The following is a 13,434-nucleotide window of genomic DNA, read 5'->3' as shown; positions in this document are numbered from 1 at the left end:
TAAATCTGAATCGTATTATCAAATATAAATTATCAATTTAAAATTTCGATCTAACGGTTACAAAATATTATAGTAAAATTTTCACAATTGAATCAAATCAAATGTGATATATGTATGATGTGATATATGTATAATATGCGAGAAATATATTTTATTTAAAATTAAAAATATTAAATATGAACCGTATGGTGAAATTTTAATAAACAAATATATTGATAGATGTGATACTTTCTTTTATTAAAATAAGTTGGTGAAAGACTGCCAAGCCCTCGGAGTGGACCACGCCCTACGCTGAAGGTAGAGACTTCCTTAATGTGAAATTGTGGAAACTGAAGGGCTGGGGTTTACCAAACCCATTTTAGCAATAAAAACTAAAATAAATGGGAAAAAAAAATTGTAACATGAAAGAGAAGCTAGACTTGGCCATTGATTTCCAGTTATATATAAGGCCATTCACTTGTCATTATGTAAACTTCAGCACGTTTTTTTAAGGTGCGTATCATTAAGGGCTCCAAGGAGAGAAAATATTGTAACGGAGAGATAGAACAGGAATAGACAAACAATTCCGAGGGAAACAAAAACTCGGAATATTGTTCTGTTTGCCTTTCATCTCCCATTGTTCTAATTTGTATTTCAGAAGGAAATACATTTGTGATATTCTAAAGGTTCGTCCATTTCTTTCAGAATTCTCTTTCTCGGATTAAAATTTGTTTGATTAGCAACCATGTACATGGGATGATGTTAGTGTTTAGTTTCTTGCATTTTTTTTTTTTTATTATTTCTTCATCATATGAGACCTTGAAGCTGTTTATGAAATGAAGCTAATCATCTTAGTCTCCGGCAACATGAAGAACTAACATTTAAAATCTTTATTATAAGAGGTGTCCACATTAGTGTTCTACCGTACCTCCAACAGTTTTCAAAGGAGGAGAAAAAAAAAAATGAAGCTAATTTAATGATATTTTTTTGTTTTGAAGGTTCATATTATTAAGAGATGAAGGAGAAGGTTTTCTTCCTTTGGTGGTTTGGAATGACTCTGAGGCTTTGTTTCTTGCTCGGTGCCAGCTGTTCTGAGAAGACAACATTAAGGTTCTCTTGTCCCTCTTCTTTTGCTTCACATTTTTTTGGTATATAGCAATTCTGCATTTTTATCTGCTATCATCTTTACGTGTGTCAGAGAGAACAAAAAGGCAAGCAAGAGAGAAACATGAGATGGTGAGATGAAAGCATTAAAAGGAAAACATTCTAAACTTGATGTTGTTGGTTTTATTCTTTTCATGAAAAGTTATTAAAAAAAGTTAACAATATGCAACCTCATATTTATATAACTATTTATTATATATACTTCATTTTTTCTTGAGTAATAATTTTTAGATATTATTTTAAATACTTTATCAATATTTTTATTTTTTGATATTTTTTCCTTATCTCATTTTGTTACTTATCATATATATATATATATATATAACTTTTTTAATTTTTTTCTCTTTTACTCATTGTTAAATAGTATTTTTGGGGTGTTTTATAATTATTTTTGCTTTTTCAGTACATCTCTTACTTTATCTGATCCTTTTTATTGTTATAAAAATAGCATTTCTAGTTAAAATAAACAAATGAGGAGAGAGAGGGGGGGCATAAGCAGAAAGAGTCACGGTTTCTTTGTCTCTTGTGTTTCTGTTTCCTATCACATGAACCCTTTTAGAATTCCATGTCCTTTTATTAGCTTTTATGTTAATCTATTTGTTATTTTCAGTTAACTTTACCTTGTGACATAGGTGCATTACTTTATGGTTTATGGTAATGAAAAGACATTTCACAAGTTAGCCACTGTGATAATGGAAGGAATCGATTCTTGCACCCACCTCATCCCCTTAGGTCTGAAGCGTCTGACTTTTAATTTCACATGTCTCCTGAATCCTATATATCTATCTATCTATCTACCAACCTCAACCCCAGATAATTTCTAATTTATGTGGCTAATGCCTAATGGTGTAGTTTAGGTTAGTGTTAATTAAAAAGTAATTTCGGTTATAAATAAATTTAAAATAAAGTGCTTTATGTTAAAAAAGTTTTTTTTTAAACATAATGTTTTGTTTTTGTACATTAATTTTGAGACAAACATTCATGGTCTCTTTTATTTTTATGAAGTTTTCTTACTAGCTAAAATGTTAAGAATTTGATGTTTAAATAAAAGAAATTTTCAATAAAATATAACATGAAATTTATAAGCCAACGGAAATATTTTATACTTCTGTATATGCGTTTGGGAAGCCTCACTTCTCTCCCAAATATGCCCCAACTTAGATGGAAATGCATTTGACTAATTTCTCTATTCAATCTGTTTAATTCGTATTCTCTGTTACATACTCTGCATCAATAATAATGGTCTTCTACCTTAATAAAGAAATATTCTGTCTTCTGTTCAAAAAGCATATCAATAAATATTAAAGAATTTACCTAAATTCGTAGCATTGTTATTTTAAAGAAATTTGCTACAATAATAACGAAATATTCTCTCTTCTGTTCAAAAAGTTATATTAGAAAATTCTGTATTAGGAGACTACTACAATTATAATAAGCGAATAACATGTTATATTTTTATTATTGTAGCAGACCATTATGATAATCACTTGTTATTTCGTTATTATTGTAGCAGACTATTATGTTAAGCTAATCACTTGTTATTTTAAACATAATGTACATATTTTATGCAAATCACTTGTTATGCAACATTTATAGCAGTCTCCTAATCCAGCTTATATTTGTACATAATTTTTTTTGGGGGTAATGTGTACATAGTTTTTATGTTCACAAGAGGGAGTGAGTAAATTATTTCTCCAAATTAAACCAAGAAAACTTTTACTTCTGGAAGTGTCTCACATTGTTTCTGTCCCATTTCACAAAATTAACATTTTGACAGAAAAAGGAAAATGAAATAATAGTTCATAACGCAAACAATAGTTCATAACAATGATTTACCTCAGTTTTATAAACTATTTTCTTTCCATGCATGCCCTTCATCTCCAGAAGAGGTTTAAGGGAGACCTTGGCCAAGCAATCGACAACTTCTAAATCTGGGGTCATGGTGAATTCAAACAATCGTGAACAGGTGATATCATCTGGCTTTTAGAATAGTTAATTCCTTGAAAATTATAAAATAAATGTGAAATTACTGAATAGTCCTTCTATTTATTTTATTAGTTTGATATGGTTCTTTTATTATTAATTTTTAATTTAATTATTTTTATTGTGCCATGTATAAAACAAAGTTAATGCTGATTCTCTCAATTGGACAGAAAGAAATTGAAAACTAAGAGATTATTAAATTAAGCGTTTTAATGTTAAATGAACCAATTAAATTAATTAAATAAATAGTGGGACTAAATTTATAATTTAACTTAAAATAAAATTAAATTAAATAATGGGTTAGATTTTCCCTTTTTGTCTGAAACGTGTACATCGTTTTTGACCCCGAACAAAATTGTCTTGGACTTTCACTTTTTTCAGTTGGTGGTTGACAATGGTATTGTTGCCGTCACCTTTTCAAGACCTGAGGGCTACATCCTTGGAATTTCATATAACGGAATTGACAATATACTTGAAGAAGAAAACGAAGATCAAGATAGAGGGTATGTACCTACTTCATATGAAATTCAAGTTGGGTCTAAATAATCAAGTTTGGTATAAAGTAAAATAGACTAAGGCATAGTATGGTACTTTAATTAATTGACCGAATATACGTGTTCATATATGTAGGTACTTGGACGTGGTCTGGAATACACCGGGAAAGCCTAGTAACTTTCAGAGGTACAATTTTGTCTTCTTGATTATTATATTAAATTTAAATTATTGGTTATTGTATTCGTACACTTAATTTTAAATTAAAGAATTGACATAATGTATGAAAATAATTTATTTATGTTAGATATATTAAATATTTTATTTATTCGTACACTTAATTAAATTTAAATAATACCTGTTTGTAAATTTTTTTTGATAACACAGCCAATAGAATTAGTCTCTCATCCCATAGCTTAGGAGACACCTGTGATCTGATCTCCAATGTAAGAAAAAAACTTACACTTAATTAATGATAAACTAGTAAAAAATAAAGTAATGCACGATTCTGCACTGAAGTGATTAACGAGACTAATTTTTAATTGAAACCATGCCGCAGAATACACGGGACAATTTTTTCGGTTATAGCAGCTGACGAGAATATGGTGGAGCTTTCATTTTCAAAATCATGGACATCATCCCTGAATGGCTCAAGTGTCCCCATGAACATTGACATAAGGTGGATTGGTACCGTTTGACAACATATATTATTATGGACAATTCTTAGTTAAGAGCTATATATAATTAAGCTAATTAGCGTTACAATAAACAAAAAAAATTAACAAACAATTTTATATTTATGCAGATACATTTTGCGAAGTGGTGACTCAGGGTTTTATTCATATGCAATATTTGATCGCCCTGAAGGATTGCCCGCCGTGGAGATTGACCAAATTAGGATTGTTTTCAAACTCAACAAAGACAGGTAACTAATAATTACCCAAAAAAAAGTACTCCCACGAGTACTCCTATTTATCCATTTTGAATTTGCGAGAAAATGCAGTATTTCGAGAAAAAAACATTAGAACTTATATTTACCCATTTTTTTTTTATAAATATAGTACTCCTATGATTATTTAAAAAAAAAGTTTAATTAGAATGTATTGACAGTTATGATAATAATAACTTTGAATTTAATAGTTATACATTAATAGTGTAATATTTTATGCTATCAATCAATTAAAAATTATAATTTTTATGACTTTTAAGATAATTATTATAAAAATTAATAAATTTATCATACATTAAAATTTATAATTAAATGATATTATAAAATTATTTTATACTATCATTGCATAACTTATTTTCTCAATAACTTGTATTATAATTACTTTAAAATATATTTAATATGATTTATAAATAGTTTATAGTATAAATTATTTTACATTATGTTCTTAAGTGATTAGTACATCTTTTGATTTTATTTGGTTCTGTAAAATTTTACTTCCACCAAGTTCTTAAATCTTTTGATATGTTTTAATTTAATCCTCGCGTAAATTCTTTATATATGATTATGAATTTTTTTTATACTTTCAACAATTAGAAATTACTTTAATTGTGATTTTTAAAATAATTATTATAAAACTCAACAATTTATCAGACATGAATTTGTACGATTAATTAGCCCTGAAAAAACATTATAAATTCAAATACCAAACTATTAAAACTACATTAACAAATTTAGAGCAGAGTAAAATAGTTAATTTTGACAAACTTAACTTTTTGGAAGGAAAATAAAATGCAACTATGTGATTTCCTAATGGAAAAATTAACGGTACAGGTTCAACTACATGGCTATATCAGATGAAAGGCAGAGAAGCATGCCAACGATGAGAGACAGAGAAACTGGCCAAATCCTAGCTTACCCTGAAGCAGTTCTATTAACCAGACCAATTAACCCAGAATTCAGAGGAGAGGTATGCAATAATGCAATGCATAACTTTTATTATGTGTGATTTGTCTTAGAGTTTAATCAGTGTTAGTGCTAGTAAGGCATTAGTTAATAAATTAAAGGAAAAAAAGTTTATAAAAATATATAAAATCATGTTTATAACTTTTTTTACACTTTTTATAAGTTTTATAATAAATATTTTAGTTTTTTAGTTCCTAACCAATTGCGTTAACACACTTTTTTCTTATTTGCGAATTTTATTTTGGCTCTTTTTACCTTTTGTTGGTGTCATGGCATGGGGTTTGGGGGTTCGAACTTCAAAGTGCCCGTGAATGAATGAAATGATTGTGTTTCTGTGTTGGGCTCAGGTTGATGATAAATACCAGTACTCCTGTGAGAACAAGGTCAACACTGTTCATGGATGGATCAGTGTTGATGCTGCTGATGCACCACCCGTGGGTTTCTGGATGATAACGCCCAGCAGCGAGTTTCGTAATGCTGGGCCCATCAAGCAGGACCTTACTTCCCATGTTGGCCCCATCACCCTCTCGGTATGTCCCAACATCTTTCTTAATCAGAACAAACGAAACCAAACAAAGCAACCCAATCTCATTTTTAATCCTAGTGTCGATTGTGTCCGGAAGGTTCAACGATTTTTATGGCTCATTTATACTTTTAGTCTTTGAAATTTGGTATAAATTCATTTTTAGTCTTTTCAATTAAAAAATACATTTTAATCCATCATATTTAAAAGATTTAAATATATTTTTATGTACTCAAGTTTGGGATCCCAAAATTTAAAGCTTTCACATTTTATTCCTTCAAATTTGTGAATTGCTTTTTTCATCCCTTCCTACAGTAAAAAGATGACGACTAATTTACATTCAAACAGTACAAAATCAAGCATGAGAGACTAAAAACATTTTCCACATTTTAGAAACTAAAAAAAGTAAAGTTTAATTTAAAGGACTAAAAAAGATAAATTCTAAATTTAAGAGATTAAATACATATTTAAATTTATTTTAAAAATTGTTTTTAATTTCTAAAGCTAGACTTGCTAACAAGAGTGATCAAAAGCAGTGACAGTGTATCACACATGTCTTCTTCTGTGCATTTCGTCACCATTTTCGTTAAAGTTGGGCTCCAATTCTAACCACTAATGTATTTTTTGAAATTTGCAGTATTCAAAGGAATAAAAACATAAATAAGTCTATTTTTATTATGCTTAAATTTTTTTAAAGCTAAATAACTATCTAGCGCACATAAAAATATTCTTTTATAAAACTTAATGTGAAAATAATTTCTATGAGAATATTTTAATAATACCTCTTATTGTCACGGTGACGTAACATGTTTTACAATCCATCACACCACAATATCCCACGGTTGCATTTTTTCTATAAAAGAAAATTAATGATCATAGTTAATATATACTGTTTAAAAATAAATAAGAATATGGTTCTAATATATACCCATCCTTTTTTTTAAGTCAGACCTATCCTATAATTTCAAAAGTTGTTTTGTTTATTCAGTAACACTATTGACAATTAAAAGGCCCGAGTCCAATATCGGATAAAATGAGTTTAATGATTATTACTAACAAGTGAAAAATTGTTTTAGAATATTAATTTAATTAATTATTATTTATATAACTTTTAAAATAATTATTATAAAAGTCAACAAACTTATATAATGATTTGTAATTAAATGACTACATAAAATATATTAAATGACAGAATATATTAATTTTGTTCAGATGTTTGTGAGTACTCACTATGCTGGCAAGGAGGTAACCATGGCATTTCAAGAAGGGGAGATTTATAAAAAGGTTTTTGGCCCTGTATTTGCCTACGTTAACAATGCTTCAAACGAGGATGACACACTATCCCTCTGGTCAGATGCTGTTCAGCAGGTACCAATTACCCCTAACAGCACCAAACTGTGATTGTATATAAGAAATTCTTAAAGTTCTTATGTTATGACTTACGAAACATAATTTGATTTTGTTCTGTAACCAATCAGCAATCCAAAGAAGTCAGAAGTTGGCCTTACGATTTTCCTAAATCAGTGGATTTCATTCCACCGAATCAAAGGGGAATAGTTTTGGGAAGATTATTAGTCCAAGATAGGTAAATGTCAATGCCTTGCTTGTACCACATTTTATTTCTTTAATTTCATATTATCCATATCAATGTGAAAGAGGCTAATGTAATGTTTCTTTTATTTCCTTGCTTCACCAGGTACTTCAGAGGAGGTAGACTTCTATATGCTAACAATTCTTATGTCGGTCTAGCTTTGCCTGGTGATGAAGGATCATGGCAGATAGAAAGCAAGGTATATTTGGAATTGGAGCCATTGAAACTTATTTTACTTATAGCTTGTTTGGATTAAATTCAATTTCAGTGTAATCATTTCCAAAATCACGTTGAAAGCCAAATCAACAAATACTTTTTTCCACTTTTCCAAGTTTTCACCATGATTTTTAGTATCATAATCAATTCTGATAGCTATCCAAACGAGCTATTAGTTTCCTTAATTATTTTATAGTGAGGTACTTAAAAAGGGTTTGAATTTTATGCCATTCACAGGGCTATCAATTCTGGACTCAAGCCGACACAAAGGGTTTCTTCCTAATAAATAATGTTGTTCCTGGTGACTATAATTTGTATGCATGGGTTCCTGGCTTCATTGGTGATTACAGATATAATGCTACAATCACCATCACACCAGGTAGAATTTATTCCCCAACTCTCTGTTAAGGCCAAAATTTGTTATGAATTTGCCCAATTGAACAATTACTTGTTTGAACCTCTAGGAGGAGTCATCCGATTGGACTCACTTGTGTACGTTCCTCCAAGAAATGGACCAACCATATGGGAAATTGGGTTTCCAGATCGCAAGGCTGCAGAATTCTATGTACCAGAACCTTACCCTACACTCATGAACAAATTATACAACGAACAGCGCAGAGACAAGTAATCCAAAACCCATTACATTATTAATTTACAATTGCTGACTCTTTTTTTTTTCACTTTTTATTAATGTATGTATCTCTTCTTTTGACAGGTTTAGGCAATACGGGTTGTGGGAACGTTACACTGATTTATATCCAAATGATGATCTTGTTTACACTGTTGGTATTAGCAAGTATAGAAAAGATTGGTTTTTTGCTCATGTTACTAGGTAATTAAATTTGAGCATAATATCTTTACATTCTCAATATTTTTTTTTTTGCTAAATTACTCTTTGATCCTTTAGTTTAGTTACTTTGTTAATAACAATTTGATCTATTAATTTTGAAAATTGCATCAATGATGTTATTTTCGTCTAATTTACTGAACGATGTTAACAGTCACAACGTGTGAAAGTCACACATTTCCAATTTTGCTAACACCAGTGATGCAATTTTAAATATTAAGGGATCAAATTGAACTTCTTATGAATAAAGGAATCAAATTGAACCAATTAAATAAAAAGAGAGATGAAAAGAATATTTTTGCCAAAACATTTACACCTAACCAAGATTTTTAAAAAATATTCAGTATAAAAGTCTAAATTTGTTATTCATGACAATTTGTGATCAGGAAACTTGTCAAGTTTTGACTCTAAATTGCATTGTATGCAGAAGCACAGGAAATAAGACATACCAGCCAACGACATGGCAGATAATATTTGAACATCCAAATCAAATAATAAGAGGAAACTACACATTGCAACTGGCATTGGCATGTACTGCTGATGCTGACTTGCAGGTACATGATTTGAAATTTTACACAATTAACCATTTCTTATATGACCATAGGTTAATGATTTTTAACTGAACTTCTTATTATATGGGATGATCACATTAGGTTCGTGTCAATGACCCTAGCGCTAATCCACCGGACTTTGCAACGGGTAAAATAGGAGGAGACAGTGCCATAGCAAGGCATGGGGTGCATGGTTTGTATAGGTTATTCAGCATTAATGTACCAAGTGATCGATTTGTGAAAGGAACCAACACCATCTATCTAAGGCAGTCAAGAGCCATGAACCCTTTTCAAGGAGTTATGTATGATTATATCCGTTTAGAACGACCTCCATTAACACAGATTTGATTGTGTCCAACTTCTAGTTGACAAAGTCAAAACATATATGTAGACTTTATGCATTTCGTTTTATTCTTTTTCAAACTAGAGTTAGTGGAAAAACATGATTAGCTAGAAAGAAGTTACTGATATATAGAATAATTAAATATTTCAGTTTAATTTACAACTACCTTATGTGCGTGTCCACGTTTCAAACAACCAATAATTAAACGATTTTTCTTTTATATTCAACAATGGTAGTTAAGAAATGAACTTATGTTAGGGGTGTGAAAAAAAATAGAATCCATCTAAATCGACCCATCAAAACTGAATCGAATGGCTTTTAGAAAAATCAAACCGTTTTGAAGAAAAACTCAGCTGAACCACTTTATGAAAACATTTCAGTTAAAAAATAAGCTGTTTGAGATAGCTTATGGAATGTAAGCTACTTAAAAAATAACTTATAAGGTAGTCAAGGGAGCTTATAAGTTCAAAAAGTGATAAAAGCTTCGCAAAAGTTAAATTTCTTAACTCTTCTAAAAGTGACTTAGGTTATGTTTGATGAGGTATTTCAAATAGTTTATAATTTATTTTAGCTAGTTGAAAAACTTGTTTGACTATTCGGTAAATAAGTTAGTTTTTCAGCTCCCCGTTACAAGCTAATTTTTTTAACTTTTCAGCTAGTTTTGTTAAACATAATTTTAATTTGATAATTTTTTCATTAGAAATAAATAGTATTTTTTTAAATACTTGTATAAAAATAGTGTTTGACATGATTTCTCCTTTTTAAGTACATGATTTTACCTATCTTATATATAAAAAGATAAATTGTGATATAGTTTGGAAGGACAAATATAAATTTTTTAAATGCCTTACATATAATAATATTGTGATTGTTCTTATAATAATGATAGTAAGATAAGGGATGAAAAAATGTGGAAAAATTGCAACAAATGTGACACAAGTACAAACAATCATGATCAACAACAATCATATTGTGAATGTGACATCACAGGACATCTAGATGAACTATGAACCTTATATGTATGGAAAAAAGATTGTGATTGTGTTATAGTCTGGAAGGACAAATACAAATCTATTAAATGCCTTACATATAAAAATATTGTGATTGTGCTAATAATATACTATCTCTAATTCTATATATAAGAATTATAAGAAATATAAGACTACTTTATTGCTAAATTTCTTTTTTACCCCTAATGATTACTCTTTCTTCCCCATGAAAGTGAGTGTATGTATTGAACTATCAACAAAACAAGAAACATTCATTGGCTGACAAATTATCTTCTGAAAAATAATAATATCTTAAATGATTTTAATGTCATGAGTAATTTTAGAGTAAAGTTAAAATTTATGACAAACTTGTATAACTATGTTTATTGGTCTTGATGAATTAGGTAATTATTTTTATATAGGACTGAAGATAATAATAATTAATGATAATAAGATAAAGGATGAAACAATGAGGGAGGAATTACAACAAAATGTGGCATGAGTACAAACAATCATAATCAGCAACTCGATTTTATATAATATGTTGATTGATAAAAAAACCCTACAACATGTATATAATGGAACAAAGAGTTGCTGGAAGCAAGGAAAAACCCTTCCCAACCCCTATTTATGTTATTAGGTTCTTCTATTGATGAAGGATTAAGGATATCTCTATTTTCAATCTTACGCTTTTGAAAAAATGAAAATGAAATTTATATCATAATAGAAGGACGCTGTGGGGGAGGGTGTTGGGTTCAAAATATGAGGGTTGGAAAGGTTGGGAGGTAAATGAGGTGAGAGCATTGGATTCTATTTGGTGGAGGGACTTAAAAATTGTATGTGGATGGGGAAGTGAGGGATGGTTTGATAGAAGGATAGAGTGGAAAATTGAAGATGGGAGGAACACTAGATTTTGGGCAAATACTTGGATGGGGGAAGACAATCTTAGGAACTCTTTTCCTAGGTTATTCCTTAATTCGGAACAAAATATGGGTTTGGTGAGTGATATGGGAAATTGGAACAATGGTTCATGGTTATGGGAAGTTAGGTGGCTTAGACCATGGTTGGAGTGGGAGAAACATGAGGAGAGGAGTTCCATAATATATTGGAAAGGGCTGAGGTGACAAATGGGGTTTGTGATAGTTGGAGGTGGATCATTGATGCATCTCAATTATTCTTGGTGAGAGTTACATACTTGACACTTCATTATGAGAGGAATAGACACAAGAGGTGGATATTTTCAAATGTATTTGGCAATGCAGAATCCTTCTAAGAGTTACTTTTTTGATGTGGTGGTCCTTCTTGATAGATTACCTACAAAGGTTAACTTATAAAATAGGCATATCATTATTAAAGATAGAAAATGTGTCTTGTGTGGTGAAGATGAAGAAAATGGGGATCAATTGTTTTTCTCTTGTAAGTTTGCTCATGATATATGGAAAATGGTATAATATTTTTGGCATTAGTTCGACACTTCTTCAAAAAGCTAGGGATCATTTTTACCAAAATGCACATGGGATGATCCTTTCTAGCAAAGATCACTGGTGGATTCTTGGATGGAGTTCCATAATTTGGAATGTATGGTATGCATGGAACAAATTCATTTTTGAAAACAAATTCCCAAACAAAGAACAAATCTGGCAAAGGTGCTTGTTTAACACTTGGTCATGGATGAAGGCATTTAAAAAGGATTTTATGGTGTCATTTCAACAATGGCAAGTGTCTCCAGGAGTGTGCCTGCTCAATTTGTAAATTGTGCTTGTGGGTTGGGTACATGATCTTTATGAAAATTTGTGGTTATGTACTTGTTGGTGATAAGAATTGAATCTTCCACTATGTAACTCCTTTGGTGGTATAGGAAAAGATTTGATATCTTATACTTTCTCAGCCATCTTTTCATTTATAATGGCTAGAAGGAACTTGGATCTGCTAAGGTCCTTTTCAAAATGACATCTCTGTGATGTAGACCCCAAAACACCCCTTAGCCCATTTTAATATGATAGGGGTATTTGACCCTGAATATGGATATTAACCTTGTTTTTGAAATCTATACTGAATTGCCTTCAATTTTCTATATAGAACTTTGTGATTGGACCGATGAACACGAACATGAGAGACCTCTGAGCAACGCAAAGAGGTGTTGACGGAGAGATATCAATAGGTGAGGGGAGTTTATTTTTGGTTTACGACTTTCGATACCTTAGTTGGGGTCAGTGAACCCAATTAAGGGGATGTATGTATCTCCCTGTGCATGCTGGTTTTCAAGAAAAATTGAGTTTTTGACTAATGGGATGTGCTATATTAGTTATTAATGAATGAAGTTGCGAATGACATTCGTTGTTTTAAGAGACTTGTGTTGTCTGATGACCTTGGGAGTGTGAATCCTAAACACAAAAATTTATATGTATATATGTGGAATGCGATTATTGATGACGTTGATAACATTGATATGAGATGATGTTGATGTTTATCATAATGGTGATATGAAATGATGTTAATGCTTATGATAATGATGATATGAGATGATGTTGATGCTTATGATAATGATGATATGAGATGATGTTGGTATTTATGATAATGTTCATATGAGATGATGTTGATGTTGATAATATCATTGAAATTAGATAACGTTAATGTTGAAGATATTATTGATATGAGATGATGTTGATGTTGATGATGATATTGAGATGAGATGATGTTGATGTTAATAATGACATTGAGATAAAATGTTGTTGTTGTTGATGATGTCATTGTGATGATGTATGTTGTGTATGTACATGGGGGGTGCAGTGACCATGATGGATATCCCTGGTGGGGAAAATAGTGTGGTTAAAGAGTTTTAAG

The 13,434-nt window shown here is 30.4% G+C and overlaps 1 protein-coding gene across 4 annotated transcripts; it reads left to right on the top strand.

Moving 5' to 3' along the window:
- The first annotated feature begins 461 nt into the window (after positions 1 to 461).
- On the top strand, positions 462 to 9,777 carry LOC100776664 (rhamnogalacturonate lyase). 4 transcript variants are annotated; one of them, XM_006602376.4, is made up of 17 exons: positions 462 to 665; positions 978 to 1,089; positions 3,031 to 3,109; positions 3,508 to 3,629; positions 3,757 to 3,807; positions 4,178 to 4,297; positions 4,424 to 4,543; positions 5,399 to 5,534; positions 5,878 to 6,060; positions 7,266 to 7,421; positions 7,532 to 7,638; positions 7,750 to 7,843; positions 8,098 to 8,239; positions 8,325 to 8,484; positions 8,576 to 8,692; positions 9,135 to 9,261; positions 9,361 to 9,777. In XM_006602376.4, the coding sequence occupies exons 2-17, from the start codon at positions 995 to 997 to the stop codon at positions 9,604 to 9,606; spliced, it is 2,055 nt and encodes a 684-aa protein (XP_006602439.1). In that variant the 5' UTR covers positions 462 to 665; positions 978 to 994; the 3' UTR covers positions 9,607 to 9,777. The 4 variants fall into 4 exon arrangements, with proteins under 4 accessions (XP_006602439.1, XP_006602438.1, XP_040867827.1 ...); XM_006602375.4 differs by having other exon boundaries at positions 3,028 to 3,109; XM_041011893.1 differs by lacking the exon at positions 462 to 665 and adding an exon at positions 1,776 to 1,875.
- The last annotated feature ends 3,657 nt before the right edge of the window (positions 9,778 to 13,434 follow it).

The sequence above is a fragment of the Glycine max genome, chromosome 18 (assembly GCF_000004515.6).
Source record: "Glycine max cultivar Williams 82 chromosome 18, Glycine_max_v4.0, whole genome shotgun sequence".
Lineage (NCBI taxonomy): Eukaryota > Viridiplantae > Streptophyta > Magnoliopsida > Fabales > Fabaceae > Glycine > Glycine max.
This window is presented reverse-complemented; position numbering and strand designations above follow the sequence as displayed.

Coding starts and splice junctions, on each gene's coding strand:
- LOC100776664 (XM_006602375.4), top strand. CDS start 995: ATGAAGGAGAAGGTTTTCTTCCTTTGGTGGTTTGGAATGACTCTGAGG. Junction 4,298..4,423: donor CCCATGAACATTGACATAAG/GTGGATTGGTAC, acceptor ATATTTATGCAG/ATACATTTTGCGAAGTGGTG. Junction 5,535..5,877: donor ACCCAGAATTCAGAGGAGAG/GTATGCAATAAT, acceptor TGTTGGGCTCAG/GTTGATGATAAATACCAGTA.